General features: G+C 39.8%; 1 protein-coding gene across 2 annotated transcripts in view; it reads left to right on the top strand.

Moving 5' to 3' along the window:
• The first annotated feature begins 652 nt into the window (after window positions 1–652).
• The window catches only part of gigyf1a (GRB10 interacting GYF protein 1a), a 47,378-nt gene continuing 27,364 nt past the window's right edge, over window positions 653–20,666 (top strand). Inside the window, exons 1-3 of one of the 2 annotated variants that reach the window (XM_057353820.1) lie at window positions 653–913; window positions 17,930–18,471; window positions 18,632–18,695. In XM_057353820.1, the coding sequence (XP_057209803.1) occupies window positions 18,661–18,695 (35 nt within the window). In that variant the 5' untranslated portion in view covers window positions 653–913; window positions 17,930–18,471; window positions 18,632–18,660. The remainder of the gene's footprint in view (window positions 914–17,929; window positions 18,472–18,631; window positions 18,696–20,666) is intronic. The other variant, XM_057353739.1, reaches the window with a different exon arrangement.

The following is a 20,666-nucleotide window of genomic DNA, read 5'->3' on the forward strand; positions in this document are numbered from 1 at the left end:
TTCATTTATTTATCACTGCTTATCATACCTGATTGCCTAAAATGACATGATTTAACCAATAAGATTTATATATTAATTTACAATTACAATTATTTACAAATAAGTGTGATATAGACACTGTTTAACAATTTAACATTATTATTAAAAACATCAGGTTTTACATCTGTGTTGATATGTGGAGATGCTTTTATCCTGAGCAACTTAAACAAAACAAGTCATACATTCAAGGAGACACGTACAATTCAAAGCTTCAAGCTTTTGTGGAAAATAGATTTAGATTTAGATTCAATTTATTGTCATTGCACATGAAGGTACAAGGCAACGAAATGTGACCTCTGCATTTAACCCATCCAGAGAGTAGTGAACACACGTACCCCCGGAGCAGTGGGCAGCTATCACTGCAGCGCCCGGGGAGCAAGTAGGGGTAAGGTGCCTTGCTCAAGGGCACCTCAGTTGTTACCCGCCAGCCCTGGGAATCGAACCGGCAACCTTCTGGTCACGAGTCCGACTCTCTAACCATTAGGCAAATTAACAGGCAAATTGAACTATCATAAATCATGTGGTAGAAATTCGTAAAACACACTTTTATTTTGAAAAAGTAAATTTCCAGTCGTCATTTCAAGACTTGTGTTAGGGGACGCTGTCTTCACGCTTCTTTTAAGGGCACTCGCTTCTCCGGTCACGTGGTATGACAGATAGGCCAGCCATCTTCCTTAAAACACAAACAACGAGAGCGTACTAGACATCAACACGCAGCGACCATTGGCGAGAGGGAGAGAGCAAAAAACAGTGAAACACGATTCTCGAGGTGGAACACACAACACAAACAACTGCACATGCATCCAAAGTGAAATCGTAGCGTTTAAAGGGGCGACTGGACAGTAAAAATTGCATCGACAGCTCCAGAAATACGGTGAGCAACTGTGTTGGTGTCTTTCTCCTTGAATGATTGTAGCGTTAATGGGTGATGGGTGTTGCGTTAAGTTTAATGCAACCTGGAATGGGAAGGGCAGCGCGTGTGCGCGAATATACAAATCAAAAAAGTGGCGGCGGCCCATTATGAACGGCCGTAAGTGGCAAGTGCATGAGTGGGTGGGATTAATTCGTGCTGTTTTAGTTCGATGTTGGTTACATGTGTTTTGTAAGCGAGCTCTGGCCGTAGGTTGAAGGCCACGGGAAGCAGCGGAGTGGAGTTTGGAGGGGCGCCGCGTGCACAGGGAGGGGGAGTGTTCACGCGCGCGCATTGCCTGCGCTCTCTGTGCACGCGACGCCCTTCTACACTATTCCATTCTATTTCGTAAAGGGCAAAAACGACACTTGTCTTATTTTGTAAGCCATAAATAAATTATAATATCTAATGCGGCTTTTTCGAGGTGTATCTTGCATCGAACAAGGACAGGTCGAATCGGAACGGTGCAATGGCGAATAGCTTGCTTTAGACAGTTGAAATATAAGGCAGGTTTCCAGAGGTCGTCTCAGCCATTTCCTGTTCCAGTCTAGTATGTTACATGTCTTTGCATGATTTAATTGCAGATGCAAAAATGCCAAGCCCTGCGTTCCAATCAGCACACTGTCCGTCCTTATAGTATTCGAAAGTAGAATTGGTATGTCCCAAATTGTAGTATGTTGAAAATAGTATTCCAAAGATTCCCGGATGGTCTACTTCTTCCGGTAGAAATTCGAAGTGCAGAATGATGCTTGCACACTCTGCCGGCTGATATTACCCACAACTCATCACAAGCAGGTGGAGTTTAGTGATGCTCCACTGCATTAATAAATTATTCAACTAATGCGTCACTAAATTATCAAATGTAAGTCTACAGTAAACATTACATACGAAATAATGAATTATTAAATACTTTCATGGAAAGAAGAGCTGTATTTTGATGTGTGTGACAGTTATTGTCCACAATGTTGTCTAGGCAACAACGGCCACTTCCGCTTCCTGTTAGTATGTCCCAGTTTGTGCAATCTATTTTGCCATGCACTCAAAAGTACCTACTAGTTCAACACAAAAACAGTACCTACTATTAGGGATAGTATAAGTAGGCGAATTGGAACGCAGGGTAAGTGTCTTTACTTAAAGGGGCCTTTAGATGTTCTTGTGAGGGTGCACACCCCTCACAGATGTAACCGCTACTAATATATTTGTGTTTTTTGCTTATGCTCCAAGTCGTATATTTGCTTGTAATTACATTTACGTGTTTTTTAGAACAATATTTGTCAAATTTTTTTCAGATTCTTTAGATAAGTGTTCTCATAGAATACTTTGTTCTAGGGATGCTCATTTTGGTTAATTTCCCTTACCGAGAACCGACTCTCGTTATCCAAACATTATCCGTTAACCGATAAGATTTGAATAATAAATTGGAATTTAAAAAATACATGCTGCGTCTCATTCGAAGGCTGCGTCCTCCGGAGGTCACGCTTGTCCGCCGCATACATCTTCCCATGTGACATCCGGAGGACGCAGACTTCGAAATGAGAACACAGCTACAGTTGACGAGGGTCCGTGACACGTTAAAAATACAAACATTTTTTTCACAGATTTATTTTAACATGCAAACAGCAGCATAACGAATACATCAACAACAGCACCTGCATTCACATATTATCACATTTTCATGAACCTGCGGCATTTTGGACAATGGAGAAAAACAAAAATAATATAAATCCAAAGCATAAAATAAACAGGCAAGAAAAAAACTGAAATAATTAACAAATTATGGCAAAACAAAAACACAGAAGAACCGGCAGTTTATTTCCGTCAGCAAGTTTTTTCATCAAATAAAAATAGCAGGCCTACCTCAATCCAAAGCTTGGAGTTTTTATTTAATAAAGTATCATGTTTACGTGTTGTGGTGACAGTCTGGAGCTTGTTGACAATTAGATTTGTGGCAGAAAACACCCTTTCAGATGGCACGGATGTCCTGGAAATGTAGAGATAACGCTTCGGGAAGCGCGTCACATTTGCTTTCCACCAGCAAGTCTTAGCTAAACATTAGGGGTGGAAATCTTAAGGCACTTAACGATCCGATCCGTTTCCGATTCTGGGAGTAATGATTCGATTACCAAAACTTTTCTTAACATACATTTTTGGTAATTAATTATCCTGCTGTGCAAATACATTACACTTTAGATTTTAACCAAAATTAGAGTTATATGCTTTTCTCACTGAAATAACGACGTGAGGGCAAACTGTATCGTGGCTCAAGTACCTGTAACATCATGCGAAATCCTTGGTTGTCCACAACGGAGTAAGGGCGCAAATCTTTGGCTATAAAACCTGCCACTGACCGGGTAATTCGCTTCGCCTTTTCAGAATTCGGTGGAAGCTTTGCTACTTGCTAGAGGGTCCTTTGACTGTACCGGGAGTTTGCGTGATTGGAACAGAATGCTGTTTCTCCAGCTCTGAGTGGAACCGCGTAATATGTTTCTTCATATTAGTCGTGTTCCCAAAATATTTGAATTTGGTGCCACAGACTTTGCACACAGTATGGCTTTTATCAACGACACCTTTTTCGTTGTCTTCACAAAATCCAAAATGTTGCCACACAGTCGATTTCAAATTTGATGGAGCAGGTCGTAGTTTGTCCATTTTGTCTAAAACAAAGCTGTTCGTCTATCAACGGGTTATTCTGTTTGGCATGCGCCCGCACGCCGCACAGTGGTGCAGTGGCAGTTTGAATTGAACACAGAATCGATTCTGAATTTTTGAGAATCGATTCTGAATCGTAAGATAATGAATCTCGATGCATCGACTTTTTCTCCCATCCCTACTAAACATATATAAATCCGATCTGCTATACCACCCAAAATACAAACATTATTTTTTACTTCATATTTCCCATTCGTATTTTACATCACGTCTAAAAGAAGGCAGGGAAACCCCACCGGTCGCGCCGTTTTCTTCTCCTTTCCAAAGCGCACGGGCAGCCGATGCTAAGCATCCATGAGATAAGTTTATGTAAAGGGTAAATTGATGGATAGCACTGAAATTCCCTTGCAGTAGCTCCGCTATTAGCTTTGCTGAGCCGTAGACATGCCGGGAAGACAGAGAATGTCACAGCGCATTGTGAGCGCAATTGTTCCGTGTCTACATTTTAAATGAAGAACTTGAGCTTGAGCAAGGCTGCCAGTGGCACTGGCACTCCGTTTGGAGGAGTAAAGCCCTGACAAATGTGGCCTCAACAATCAGATGAAGTACACATGTCCAGTTTCGTCAAGTGACTTGCGTGATCGGATTTTAATCCGTCTCGAAAACGTTTCGGAGGGCATTTACACCTAGTCGCATGCGTCTGCACGCTCTGTGAGTTAATGCTTAGCATGTTTTTCTTTCACCATACAGAAAACTAAAAACATGATGTACGATTTGTTATTTAAAAACGTATTATTAAATTATTTTTATTATTTAAAAAAATATTATTAATATTATTAAACTTAAAATAAACATACCTTTTTAAATCGTTTAACTGATAGTATTAACCGGTCAAAATATTAACGATTGGTTAACGGTTAAACGGTCAACATGAACATCCCTACTTTGTTCATTAGAGCTAGGCCTGTATATTATATAGAGACTAGAGAGTAATATTTATTCTGGCAGGTTTTGTTCTGTTGCTTGGATATTTCTGTTGCTATGACATTTGTAGGTACTGTGATCAAGCCCCTGGGATTTTTTTCCGTGCCTATGTTATCTCCATTTAAATAACTCGTGCAGTGCAGAATCTGCAGATGTGTCAGTGATCCTAGAAAGATTTGATCCTAAAATATCTGAAAGCAGATGTAATGATGTCCACCTTTACAAATGTTTTAGTTTTTTTTTTGGCCAGCCCATATGCTGATGCGCTACATTTAAAGATTTAGCAAGAGTAAATACCATTACCTGTTCTTGATTTTTAAAGATAGTAAAACATTTCTTTTATATTATCTTTTTTATCTTGCAATATATGAGAAAGGTATAGTAGAATTTAAGGCAGCCGCAGGGTAATAGATAATAACTTCGATAATAAAAACCGTAATTATTGATTTATTGTTAATAATACCCTACTTGTGATGATCATATACATTTTAATTTATTTTGTCCACAATGGCTACTATCTCAGACTGGTATTTTAAGGCTGATCCACTTGCGCAGAAAAAGGGAGAAGCAAAATAAATCTTAAATAAAGATGAATTTGACTGAGCGTTGTTGTTATCACGAATTCGCTTTACCCCGATAACCGTGTAGTACAAATCTGGTATAATGACAGTCCCATAAGAAATTGGATTTGATGAGAAAACCAGGGGCCGGTTGCACCAGGTGCACGTAAAAAAGTTGGGTGTAAGCCCAATGATGGACTTAACTACGTCCAGACTTGTGAAAATATTTACACTTGTTGCACCATCTAAAACTACGACCAGGCGCAGCTTCGCTCAGTTTAGACGATGCGTGTCCCCGCGGCCACATTCTACCACAGGGCTTTAGACTGCAACCAAGTGGTCGAACTTTGCGACTATTTTAACTGCCAGTGGACTGCAAGTTTTTCTTAATGGTCGCACCGGAGCAACTGCCAAACTGATCAATATATACTTTTTGCGTATTATAAATTTAATGTTATATTAAAGTGTTATATTGCTTGCACCAGCATTACTTCAAACATCAAATTAACCGGAGCGAACAAGACGAGTGGATGAAATCATTGATGAGCGCACATAAAGACAGAAACGCGTGCATTAAACATGAGAACTGTTGCGGAGACTCTGTACTAACATAAACAACATATAACCAGGGCGAATGAAACGAGTGGATGAAATCATTGATGAGCGCACATAAACACAGAAACGCGTGCATTAAACATGAGAACTGTTGCGGAGACTCTGTACTAACATAAACAACATATAACCAGGGCGAATGAAACGAGTGGATAAAATTATTGATCAGCGCACATACATGGATCGCTATGGTATACACGGGAAGCGTAACGAGTGTGCACCACGCCAGATGTGTTACTGAGACTGGCCATCTTTTCTAACATAAACACGATTTAACTGCCCCAAACGAGTCAAGTATGTGAGAGGAGGCGGGGCTCTGTTGTTATGCGTTCACGTGCTGTGTGTGTTAACTCACTGTCGGAAAAGAGAAAGAGAGCGGGAACGCGCAGCTGATATCAATACGTGGGACATGGGTATTGGAACCGTTTCAGATTCTTCAGTATCGAAATATCGATATTTTTGACAACACTCTAGTGTGAAGTGCTTAATCTTGCAACTGAAATGAATATGTTTTGCCACCTGCATATACAAGAATTTCCCCGGCTTAGGTACAAAACAGCAAAGATAATGATTAAAGGTGTAACGATACTTCGTATTACGATATTTCGCGATGCAAAAATGATACGATGCGCATCGTAGAGAGATGGGGATATTTTACGATATGTTTAATTCTATTCATTCAGCGGTCAAGACGCTACCTACTCTGTGCCAGCGCATCACGTGTGCTTATCTCACAGTGGTAGAGGGAGAAGTATGAAGGTAAAATCATGCCTAAAAGATTTGCATGTGCCGGAAAACATTTGTAAAAGCGTAAATTTGCATTCGCAAAAAAGTTTTGTAAAGGTGTAAATCAAGCTGCAAGCGAAAGAGAAAACGTTTTGCAGCATTGTATCATTTTTCGTAAGCGTAATTCATGTGTTGTGAAACGGGAACTTCATATTACGTCAAATAATGATCTGTATTCTTCTGACCTCCGTTTTTCCACGCTTACACTTTTGACACGTTTTTTGCGCTGAAATACGGCCAAATCATTGCGAGTCTGTAAACAGAGGTGTGTGTGCAAAAACAATGGTGTTATGAACTGCAAAACGGATTCATCGCGCATAACCTGTCTTTGTGTATGTAAAATAAATCTGTTTCTAACGTCTTGCCTACGCAGGCGAAAACTGTTTCTTGCAATGACCCGATGTGTACGGTTCCGTCTCGCTTGTAGCTGCGCTTACAGTTTTGGCACGATTGTCTCAGTCATTTAGGTTTGCAAGCTGAGTGGGGGGGCGGGGCTACCTTCTTGTGACCAATCAGATGAGGTTCCTGATAACTCATCATTTTCTCTTATCTGATTGGTTCAATAACGCGCCAGTCAAGCAGACATCAGACACTTTAATGCCTGCACCCAGACGATCATAGATATCTAATACTTAATACTGATAGATTATGATGGCTGACGTATAATTGTCTAGTAAATCATTGCGATCATGACGATTAATTGTCTGTTTTAGGGCTTTGGCGATTATGACGATTAATTGTCTGTTTTAGAGCTTTGACATTTAATTCTCATATATTTTTGATTCAACTTTGAAATGACCATATTGTTCTGAATATAAGACTATTTTTTTTTTCTTGGAAATACATCAGAAAATATTGGTTCATCATATGTTTAAGGTTTACCTGTCAATAATGCAACCGCCAAATACTTGTAAATTGATCAGGAGTGAATTGAAGCCACCATTAAAATGCTATCAGTCATAGAAATGCTTCACCTCTGTTTTTTTCTCACTTACAAGACTACAATAAAATTTGACTTCTATGTTAATGAAATTTTGGTAGACTGGTTTTCATATGGTATATGCTTTAGTTTTTATTGTGTCGTGGTGGTACATTTTACAAGTATTACCATGCTTTAGTTGCAATAAATGCACTAAAATATGTAATATGCAGGCACTACAGGTCCACCTAGTGTCTTCTATAGAGATGTGCAATTATTGCGATGATCTGAAACCTTCGCTATGAGGCCAAACAATCGCGATGAGACGATTATTTAAATATCGTGACAGCCCTAATGTTAAATCCTATTTATTTGTGAGTCGCTGCTGATAAAAGCCAAAAGTGTATCAATGCAGCTTTCATGAAGAATAATCACTAAAAGCCTTCAGGTCTCGTGAGTTGTTTGAGATAAGCGTGCACCCAGGGAGTCAGAGTAGGGCTGGGCGATCATCCCAAAAAAGCATATCATGATCTTCATAACAAAGAATCTCGATCCATGATCTAAATTGAAATACAGGGCTGTATATGAACTTTTTTTGCACATAGCACTGGTGCTACAGAGGTTTAAAGTTTTGTAGCACAGGCCAAACAGTTGTACAGGTAGCACAAGTATAATCGTTCTGTTATCATCTTTAAAATACACAAATGCAGATCATCACATAAATAGACTGGTTAACAACAAAGGAAATTAATGTTATAAACAAATGGTTCAATTAGGCCATATAATTTTTAGTTTACCCATTTTTTATTTTTCTGTGTTGTCAATTTTTTACTATACAAGAGTAATATATTTGTCCACAAAAATACTGCAGTAGCCTATACTATAGGTTTTACTAGGCCTATAGTAAACTGCAGTAAAATTCCTAGATAATATAGTGTTTTTGAACCTTACTATAGTAAATATTAAAGTATACTACAGTTGATAAATTTACAACAAGTATACAACAATTTGCTATATTAAATACTATAGAACACTACAGTATTTTTTCATTCGGGCTAGGGCTGGGCGATATATCGTACGATTCTTATGCTCTCAGTTTCTCAATGACTTAAGGTTAAATGCCGCCACATCCGAAAGCCAGAGGGCGCTCTTGCGCAGAAACTCTGAATATGGAAAACAGAAGAAGAACAATTAGTTCCAGGAAATGCCTGTGGTCATTCTATCGCTGTTCTTCACACCTTTTCAGGTATTTTCATTGTAATAAAGTTGATGTATAGTAATGATGATAGATGAGTGTTGCTTTTTCAAATGTACGATATAAACAACTCAATCTTGTAGTGATTTTAGATCGAGCAGTACTTCCTACTGATCAAAGAGCTGTAGTTCAAGAGCTGTGCATAAAACATCGAATCGATTAAGACATGTATAATTAGCGTGAATCGCGATACATATCGCCCAGCCCTAATTCGAGCGTTTAGGTTAACCTGTGTTCTATTTTGACGAGTCGTCGTGAAGACGCTCCCACAATAGACAGACACTTGAGTTTCAGTGTGTAGTTCAGTGACAATAGTTTTTCTCAAACAGTGAAAACAGTTCAATGCACCTGAAATAAACTCAAGGCAACTCTGGGCATGATGTTCATGCGTTTATGTCCTCATACAGTGAGACACATACAAATCCATGAGCGTCACGCGTGTAGCACATTAAACTGTGCAACACATTCACTCACACAAGCAGAACCGGCAGATGACAGCTTTAAATAGCAGGATTCCACGTCCCGCATCGCGGATATCATAGGGCTCAAGATATATGAAACTTTCCTGCAAGTTATCTGCAGGGCGGAATGGTTTTAAATGTGTTAAATAGGACTGAGTGTATTGAAACCGAAAACATTACATATCATTTCTAAAACATCACTTCCAAACTCTTCTTTAAGGTGTGCATTATGAAATGAGATATTTTATTTAAAGAGATATTTTAGTTAGTTTCTTTTAATTAGAAAGTAGAGTTTTAACTCGTCCAGTAGAAAAAAAACTTTAATTGCATCTTATTCTCCTTTTTTTACTCCCATTACTTATCTCCATTATTTCCCATTCTATTATATTTTACCCAAAATAACGCCCCTTAAAATGAGGTCTGTCTTCGTGAAATGCAGTTGACAGCAGATTTAGTTCTGTTCATGTAATGTAATGTAAATATAAATTAAAATAAAACTTAACAAGAGCATTAGCCTTTCATTCGTTCTTGTGAATAAATTTGAAATGATCCAGCGCTGTCTCAGGTATTTGACAGATAAATTACGTTTCTCCTGTGCTTAGTTTTTAGACATGTCAAATATCTGATCGTTCGTGCTTCCTTCCATTTCTTCCACTACTGCTCACAAATCTCGCTCTATGTTCACTTGTCAAGGCAGAGCGCTAAAATATGCTTTCAATTTTTTTTTAACATGGGTGCGGGTTCCGCTCTGCAGATTCAGTCTGTATTAGATGCGACATTATCTATTTTTATACTGTCCTTTTTTTTTTCTCCACGAATAAACGTCAAGAATTTTCACTTACGCCTACCTCTGACAAGGCGTAAGATTTAGTCTCAGACGTGTGCTACACCTTGGTGGTGCAACAGGTATAAAATCTACACAGTGCTTAATGGCCTCTCCAGATTACACGAGTTTAGCCCGATTTTGGCCCGATTTGTATGTGGTAGGACATCGTAGTAATTCGTAAACGACATGGGGTGTCGAGACGCAAGATTCAATCGTGTCATAGTATATGACAGCCAAAACTGCTCCTGCGAGGTCGCACAACATCACGACAGAAAGACTAGCATCTTTAATTTTTTCCCTGGTCGCTCACGACAGCTGTGACACTGTAGTGACGTTGACCAATAGAAGCACAGAACAGAAGCGACTCACTGAAGCTCTTCCATACACTAGGGATGGGCATTTTTCAATAATTTCATATTCGAATATTTGAGCTCATAAAAAACGAATATTCGAATATTGTTTATTTAAATTAAGTTAATAATGACGTAATTTGTTACATTTTTATTTAGTCACAATTTCACATCAAGCTTATAATTATCATTAAATATTCATAATGCATTAATATTATATCCTGTGTATCGTTTTTTATGTTTAAAAAATAGAAAAATACATAAAAACTGCATAAAAAATACATAAAAACTGCAGAAAACGGACTTAACAAAACGAACAAAACGCAACGTTGACAGTCTGTGATATATAGTTATCTTGTTTTTTTTGTTTTACATGTTCTTGATAAGAAAAACAAGCATATAGGTCTATTTTACTCTGGTGAAAGTCTGTTCAACAAGCCGACGGTTAACAAGCCGACAGCAGAGAAAACGCGCTGCTCTTCTCTAACTCCCGGAAACAAAACCCAGATCTGACAAGAATATCTGGCTTTATTGTTTATAATGTTGATAATAAATAAAGTAAATGGGCTTGATATCTCATGCCGACTGTTAAGATCCTAAAAAATACCCGCAACAAAGACGGAGCCATAGTGCTTGATTCCCTGATTACGTGACCGTCATCTTTATATAAATATTGTTTTCTTTGTCGTTCACGGTCAGTGTCTGTCTTGTTTAGCTTTGCATTGGATTTGCATCAATAAATAAGGTAGGCCTATTTATTTCAACTAAGGTAAGGAATTACAGCGCGTTTTAAAACAAACGCATCCGTGGAAATTTATTTACAGGCTGTTGAAGGCGACGACCCTATTTGAACTTCTAGAAGGAAAATTCTTGCTTTTAGGTATGTAAAAATGTGCCAGTCTTATGTTAAGGCCACATTCATTAACATTTGTTGCAGTGAAATGTACATTTTCATGTTTCAAGTTGTTGAAAATTAGCATTACTTAATATATTTTTAACGAACGAATATGAATTTACTAAGAACAACCGCTGCAATCAAGTAATGGTAATAAATGAATTATTGTTAATCATTTAATATTACGTTGATATTTTTATACCTAATGTAATGTTAACGAATTCTGTGGCTCACCAGTTTTGAAACATTTTAATATGGTGATGTGAGCCGAGCATAAAACGCGATCCAGGCATCCAGTGTGTAAACTTAAAATATTTAAATGAGCTTGCAATCTGAGTGAACAAAGATTTAGGAACACATACAAATGATTTTTTTATATTTTCTGTACATTAAAAAATCATTACAGAAGAAGTGAAGAAGCGTTAAATAAGACCTGACTCTAAGGTCTTCTGTAACGGTAACTTAACCTTGTGGTGACGCAGTTTTATTCTTATGAAAAATAGGAATATTCGAATAGCATTTTTAATATTCGAATAGTTATTGCGGATCGAATATTCGAATGTTCGAATACTCGTGCACATCCCTACCGTACACAACATTCAAACATGGCGAAGTGCAGGAGAGACATTGGTGTTGGTGCTGCTATGTGGGACAATGCAAAGGAGGAAAAGTTTGTCAAGTTATGGCAACAGTACTCCTGTCTGTATGATGTTTCCTCGAGGGACTACCATGATAGAATTAAAAAAGAGAAATGCTGGCGAATAATTGCTGACGCTAAACATAACATAAATTTACCTCAAGTTTTCTCTGTAGAATGGACAACCCATACTGTCCCCGTCTTGCAATCCACACCACTGTCGAGGTTTTTCTTTTTTTTTTGCGCTTTTCTGATGCAATTCCCATATCTATGGTTTATTTTTATACTGCAGCCGCTTCTTTCCGAAGGTCAGTCAGTCACTATAGTAATGCCTACTCAATGACATCACATATGCAGTCAATGTCACCCACGTTGTAAAAGACGAAAACCCGTTCTCGTCGGGAGGACATGCATAGTCTGCCATTGTTTCTTGTGAATGACATGTCAATATTTGCAAAGTCAAAATCGCAAAATCTGACACAGTGACATCGTAACAATGAAAAAAATTGTGTAATCTGGAGAGGCCATAAGGTGCATTTTACGTCCAGACTAGTTTTACGACCGGGTGTACGTCCAGACTAGCCTTACGACCGGGTGTACGTCCAGCTGGTGCAACCGGCCCCTGATGTATAGGCTAACCATAATTGCATACATGTAAAATAGACTTTGTAATGTGCATATGCGATTGTTGAAACACGTATCGGGATTTATTTAAAAACATACTGCAAATATTAACTCTCCGTTTATATACTCCTAACTGTGCGAACACACATTTTAAAGATGAAATGTATCCAAAGTTTAATTAAACATGAGGTCACACAAGGTGGGAAGTAATTTGCATTACTTATAATACTATGTAGCGTGTTGCAGCATGTGCGTTGCCCATAAGGCCATATCCCTAGCATATTTCACTGATTTAAAGATAGAGGTGCACCGATTGACCGGCCAGAGACCGGAATCGGCCGGTTTTTCGTATGATCGGCCGGACCGGTGACCTCGTTTATACTCGCATGTGGGTCCACCGTACCACGAGTCTCTGCTGACTGACGTGCATCTCGACTCTCGTATCCCGACTCTCGTATCCGCTGACTGCACGCGCATGCACACGCATCATGTACTGTACAGACAAAAAGGTGCACTGTAGTTCATCTCTCGCTGCTCTGTCTACATGGGGTATGTATGCTAACAGTGATGCTAAACTCTGACGCATGCTAAACTCATGTCGAAGTCGTTCACACTGTGTAAACAAACATAAATTCCATTCAACCTGATTGCTTGTCTTACGTTAAAACTAGGGATGGGAATCGCAGGGTACCTCCCGATATGATTCGATACGCGATACAGGGCTCACGATACCGATAATATCACAATGCGCCGATTCTGCGATAATCGATATATCGCTTGGCAATTCTATAAAAATACATCACGACATCTGTAAATGAAGGGAAAAAATTATCTATTAGATGAGCATTTTTAGTGTGTTGCGACTGTCTGTCTTTTGGTTTGTTTATTCTTGCGCTTGTCTTTGGACTGTGAATCTCTGGTGACTCCACACGCGTCTGCCAAAACGGGGGTTTGCGGTGCGTCACGTCAAAGCGCTCACGCTATGAGGATCATCGCGCATTTCAATGCAAGTTTCGCCTTGGCTCGCCTAAAGTCGAACTTTATAAAAACTATTAAAGCTTTACAAAACAATCTCACTTCTGAAATGCGTGAGGATGAGCTTTTTTAATATGCACGTGCAGATACCTGCACCCCTGCACGAGCACTGCGGGTGAGAGAGAAAGCGCCGGACTGGAGCGAATCACGAAACTACAGACTTGAAATAAGGTCAAAAGAGTATTCCCAACTTGCAGAGTGCCGAGTTAACCACGCCTACTTATTTACATTCACTACGAAATCCAAAGTGTGCCCAAACTTTTGATTTAAAAGACGCTGGCGCATCTCTAATTTGTTGTTGGTCCGCCATTATGCTCGTATTTCTTCTCCGCTGTGAATTACAATTTCCGTTAGGGATGTAACGGTATCAACATTTCACGATACAATAGTACCTCGATATGAAGACTACGATACGATATTTATTGAATTTTGTGCAGGAAAAAAACAAAAACAAATGAAGACTTGTGAAAATGTGGTATAAGTGTTTATTAAACTATGACTGAACAAAGATCACATTTGTTATTTTTAGATTAGGTAATTTTAAAGTGCAAAGAACAGTAATATAATAGCATAAAAACATAAAATAATATAAACATAATAAAAAATGAGAACATGAAACATGAAAAAATTAAAATGAAAAACGTTTGAGTTTTGTCAACTTTTAACAACTCACAACCAGTCAGGTACTCGCCTCATTCACTGCTTCACTCACTGCTATTTTTTTTTCTCCTTGTATCATCATGAAACTTTTCGGGGTGATGTAACAAATGGCTCTTCATATTAGTCGTATTCCCCGAATTGTACTTCACCGCAGTCTGGCAGTTTCTGCATATTGTTTTTTGTCAGTCCGTCACCTTTTCTCGTTTCTTGTTACGGGAAAACCGAAACGCTTCCACACATGCGATTTATAATTCGCTTTAGCTTCAACTAGAGGTGGGAGGAATGGCCAAAAATCTATTTCAAGGAATGAGTAATTTTATTTCACAGTAACGATATATTTCATGAAACAATCTCCCATTATAATTTTATATTTTATACCTCATTTTTCTTAGATTGATTTAACTAATTTATTTATTACAGTTCATTTAAATGCTCACCATAGTTAAAATGTAGGTAAGTTATGAAAATGTACTAAAGATATCAAATTAAGTTCTGATAATCAAATGTATTATTTATTCATATTAATCTTCTGGCTATATCATATGTATACAGTAGGAAGATAGACAACATATATAACAATAAAGTATGAATATGCACAAACAATGAGAGTACAGTATATGACTAAACTGGTGTTCATGGGGTCTGTACTGTAGGTCTTTATCGCTCTTCACTCTCTATTAGATGAGCACCTTTAGTGTGTTGCGACTCTCTGTCTTTAGGTTTGTTTATTCTCGGGCTTGTTTTTGCACTGCGAGTCTCTGGTGACTCCTCACGCGTCTCCCAAAACTGGAGGTAGAAGCGCGTCACATCAAAGCTCTCACGCGCATTATCTCGCATTTCAACGCAAGTTTCACCTTGGCTCGCCTGAAGTTAAACTTTATAAAACTATTAACAGCTTTTCAAAACAACCTGACTTCTGAAATACGTGTTGAGAATGAGCTTTTTTAAATGCTGGCGCAGATCCCTGCACGAGCACTGCGGGTGAGAGAGAACACGCCGGACTGGAGCGCATCACTAAACTACAGACTGAAAGAAGGTCAAAAGAATGTTTGATACGTTCATTTGTTACGGGTGGATTAATTCATTAGTTTTTTTCAGAATAGCGCCTAATTTGCAGAGCACCGAGTTAACCACGCCCACTTATTTACATTGCGCGGAATACATGGAATAGAAAAATCTCTTACGGTTGACATTTTATTCCGCGGTAACGGAATATTCTGTCATTCCGCCCAGCCCTAGCTTCAACAATTTGTAAATCCGTTTCTATGCCACTAGCGGCATCCGCCATTTTCGCTCAACTTGATCTGTACCGGGCGGCAGCAGAGCGCAGAGGATGATGGGCACGCATGGGTTGATGGGAATTGTAGTTCCCGCTTCCCTCAACTTGCTCCATTCGGCTGAAAAAACTACACTTTGGCTGGAAGATCTATCGTCATGCGACCACGATAGTATCGAAAAAAAATGCTATCGCGATACTTCGATATTTACAATACCGTTACATCCCTAATTTCCGTTCATCTGACCATCCGTAATCTGGGAGCGTCACAACAAGAAATATGTGGGTACTGCCGTTCTGGTAAGCACAGTGTAGGTATGAATTTAGATCTTTTGTATTTGAAAAAAAATCGAAACTTTGTGCCAGAGTATTGATAACATCTTGCGGGCTGAAATGTCGCGATAAATTGCCATATCGATTTTTTTTCCCACCCCTATTTAAAACTGTGGTCATTTCACCTAGGTAAAATGACATTGTAACACAGTTCAATGTAGGGAAGGAAGGAGGCGGGAACCGGCGAACATTTAAACAATAAACTTTAATCAAAAATAAACAAACAATAACACGGAAGTAAAAGGCCGGCAGCCACCTCACGGTCGACTGCCGGCCACACAAACATAAATAAAACTTAACATTTCCGGGCCCGGTCCTCTCTCGTCGGCAGTCCCGTCGCTCGTCCTCTTATGCTCCCTAGCTCCCCGTGAGGCATGCGGGACCGGTGCGCGTACAGCTGATACTCATTATCACTCACGCCACCGGCCCCGCCTTCCTGCCCCACGGCTCTCGTCCCGCCTTCCTCGCTACATACCCCCATCGCCCCTCACAGGCCGGGGGGTACCACCGCGCCTGTGCTTACTCCCCCCGGGGGGCCCCCCCTTGAGAGCCCCAGCGCCTGGGGGTACGCACCGACGAGACGAGAGAACGGAGCCGGGAGCACCCCGAGCGACAGGGACGAGAGAGGGGAGAGGGAAAAAAAAATAGTCCGGTTCCCCGACACGCCGTCGCTCGGTCCTCAGCCAGCCGAGAGGCTCTTCCTCGCGGTGCTATGCTGTGGTGCTGGACGTTCGGTGGACGGCCCGATCCGCCTCCTGGCGGCCGGCGATGGCTTCTGGCTGAGGGCAGCCGGCACTCCCGAGCTCCCTCCATGGCCGCCATCCCACCTCGTCCCAGGAGCACGGCCGCGGGCTCTCCGTCCCCACCGAATCCCATCGTTCCAGCACCACGATCTCGGGCAGCCGCTGGCGGACGCCCTCGTCCGCGCTGCCCGAACTCCTCAGCACCGCGAGGCCGCTCGGCGGCGAGGGCTCTTCGACAGCATGTCCCTCCTTCCTCCCGGGTTTCGGCACCATTGTAACACAGTTCAATGTAGGGAAGGAAGGAGGCGGGAACCGGCGAACATTTAAACAATAAACTTTAATCAAAAATAAACAAACAATAACACGGAAGTAAAAGGCCGGCAGCCACCTCACGGTCGACTGCCGGCCACACAAACATAAATAAAACTTAACATTTCCGGGCCCGGTCCTCTCTCGTCGGCAGTCCCGTCGCTCGTCCTCTTATGCTCCCTAGCTCCCCGTGAGGCATGCGGGACCGGTGCGCGTACAGCTGACACTCATTATCACTCAAGCCACCGGCCCCGCCTTCCTGCCCCACGGCTCTCATCCCGCCTTCCTCGCTACAGACATTTAACACGACTTCTACTTGTTTTTAAAAATCCAAAATATAAAAAAATGAATAAATCAACCAATATATGTGATGTACTGTATATCTGATTGAGTTCTTTACTAACACAAAAAACTGCAAATACATGTACATCTTTAGAGTAGAATTCACTCATAAGATTTGTAACTTTTTTATTGACGTTGCAGCAAAAATCAACCCACTTTTAATACTACAGACCCAAGATAAAGACAATTTATTTTACATTGCAGAAAAAATGAAATAAAGCAATGTTAGTTTCATAAACAGAAACAGACAAGAATAAAGTTGGAAGTATTTTGTTGTTATCTTTTATTGTTACAAAAATAAAAAAGGTAAATTAAGTGACATGTTTAGTTATATTTTATTATTTGTACTTCTTTTCAGTCACAGAGTTATTCAATTTAAGAGTTGTTTGGGAAAGAGAATATTCTGTAATTTAATGCAGCTTGGAGAACTGCATTTAGGGAAATTTGGGGAAATTGTAATGTTCAATCATTTATGTAATGAAAATAAAAAAAATGTGCATTGAAGAAAAGTTAATGTGGTTTTATATACAGTACACTGTCAATTATAGTTTGTGGATAGAAAATCAGAATCGACAAGTTTCACTTATAATAAAATCGGAAACGATTTTCCGAAGAAAATTGCAATCGGTGCATCTCCATTTAAAGACTGTGGTTATATTTCTTGCATTTTATCAGCAGTATTAAAGTTTCTTATGCAATGGTTTCTTTTTTTCTCTGCTGGCAGATAAAGGAGGGAGAGGAATTGTTGAAGTTAGGAGGGGGTCACCAGCTGGGACCTGGTCCACACAGCATTGCCAGTACAATAGGAATATAACAGAAACACACACAAAGACATAAGCTTTTTGGGCGTTATTACTGCTTCTGGCAGCTGTATTATCAACAAATAGTTTAGTTTTGCGTTTCAATGTTTCATGCAGTAAATCTACCTTAGTCGGTATCAATTCTGCAGTTATTGCATTCAAACAGGTATTACAAATTTTAAGGGTTTTCATTTTTCTTTGGTTTCTGTTTGTTTTTATCTGTATATTGGCTGTGAACAGTAGAGCTCTTAACCCCAATCAGACCTTTAGGAGTTTTTGCTCTCCTGCGCACACACCTTTAATAAGGTGTATCCCTATTACTCCCTAATATCCCTACTCAATCAGATTAACTTTGAAATACACATTTATACACACAACAAACGCACATACGTACATACACACGTGTTGGCCTTCTCTTCTGAACCTGGTCCAGCTTCGTCTTGCCTGCGCCACTCCTCTGGACAGGGTAAGAGTACATTAAAAAAGTGTTTTTTTAATACAGATGTTATTTTTATTCTCAGAATTCCTTGTTGCACTAAAGCATTAATTGTGTGTGCTAAATGAAGTAAAGTGTGTTAAGATATTTCAGTGTTCTGCATGCTCACGTTCAGTGATTTTCTTTGTAGATTTTCACCTTGGAGAAGGAAGGAAGAATATGACTGCTGAAACACTTAACTTTGGCCCAGAATGGTAAAATCTTTGTTCATATTTACCTTAACTTTCTTGTTTCTGTTTAGAGCTATTGAACCAGGTTATGTAAGCATTATTGATTAATTTCTGATTAATCAAATGTCCCTAGAAAAAGGGAGACAAAGATCCGATTTAACATAATACTAGATTTGTAATGTGTCATAGTTGATTACTGTTATTTTCAACTGCATGTCGTCACTGTCTTTTCTAAACCTTGTATGTCCGAATTCGCTGTTTTTCAGAAATAGGTGAAAATGTATGCTCTTTAAATGATTAAATACTGTGTTGTCAAAGTTGACAAACACTATTTAATACTTTTTTTTGGCTAAATATTTATAAAACCCAGTGACAAACTTAAACTGTGACTATAATAATGATTTTTGATGAAAAATTAAAATGGTAAAATATGGAGATACAAGGTTTAAGAAGGACAACAGTGATGTGTGTAATATACACTCCTGGACAAAATCTTAAGACCGTTGGAAACATTACAAGTATTCGCATTTCTCGCTGGTGGATCGTAACCAGGTTGTAAGTACTGCTTTAAAATGCCAAAACAAGAAACAGGAGCAGGAGACAAAAAAACTGAGAGTAGGCAATTTATTGAAAACTTAATTTAAACTCAAACAGGCTGTTCATCAGCTCGTCAAAAGAAGACCATAGCCCAAAAAACCCCACAACAGAACTAAAAGTGTCAAAAATGGACTCAGTAGTGAGTAGCCCCACCGTTCTTGTTGATCACTTCAAACACTCGTTTCGGCATGCTTGATGTGACTGTTTCCAGGAGGCTGGTGGCAACGTTTCTCCATGTGGTGAAGATGGCTTCACGAATGGCATCCACGTTCTGGAACTGACGTCCGTTTTTGTAAACATCCCTCGCCATCCATCCTCAAACTTTCTCAATGGGATTTAGATCAGGGGAACATGCAGGATGGTCCAAAAGAGTGATGTTATTCTCCTGTAAGAAGTCCTTTGTCAGTCGGGCTTTGTGAACTGCAGCATTGTCTTGTTGAAAGACCCAGTCATTACCGCACAGATGAGGGGCCTCAGTCAAGAGGGATGCCAACTGCAACGTGTTCACATAGCCAGCCGCCGTTTGACGGCCCTGCACAACCTGAAGCTCCATTTTCCCATTGAAGGAAAAAGCACCCCAGATCACGATGGAGCCTCCAACACTGTGCCGCGTAGAAAGCATCTCCAGTAGGATCTCCTTGTCATGCCAGTAACGTTGGAAGCGATCAGGACCCTCCAGGTTAAATTTTTTCTCATCAGAGAATAAAACTTTTTCAACTTGTCAATGTCTCATGTTTGGTGCTCCCTTGCAAATTCCAAACGGGCAAGTTTGTGGCGTTGAAGGAGACGTGGCTTTTGAAGATGTTTTCTTTCTTGAAGCCGTTCTCTCGCAGATGCTGTCTTATGGTTACTGGGCTGCAGTCAGCATCAGTAAGGGCCTTCATTTGGGTTGAGAATCGCCCTGTGTCTTCATGAACAGCCTGCCTGATCCTCCGGCTCAGTGCAGATGAATTTTTTTGGGTCTACCACCCATGACTATCTTACTGCGTCCAACCTCGGCAGCGATGGCACGTTGCGAGAGCCCTTGCTTGTGCAGCTCAACAATCCTGCCACGTTCAAAGACAGAAAGCCTTTTTGCCTTTGCCATCAGGAGATCATGACAGTTTCACTGAACAATGACATGAAAGCCATATTTTTGTGCAGATTTTAACTTTTTAAGGCTATGGTCTTAAACTTTTGATCTGCTGATGAACAGCCTGTTTGAGTTTAAATGAAGTTTTAAATAAATTGCCTACTGTTTCTTTTTTGTCTCTTGCTCCTGTTTCTTGTTTTGGCATTTTGAAGCAGTACTTATAACCTGGTTACGATCCACCAGCGAGAAATGCGAATACTTGTAATCTTTCCAACGGTCTTAAGATTTTGTTCAGGAGTGTATATGAAAATATTCAGTCTTTTAAT

This window comes from Triplophysa rosa, linkage group LG1 (genome assembly GCF_024868665.1).
Source record: "Triplophysa rosa linkage group LG1, Trosa_1v2, whole genome shotgun sequence".
NCBI lineage: Eukaryota > Metazoa > Chordata > Actinopteri > Cypriniformes > Nemacheilidae > Triplophysa > Triplophysa rosa.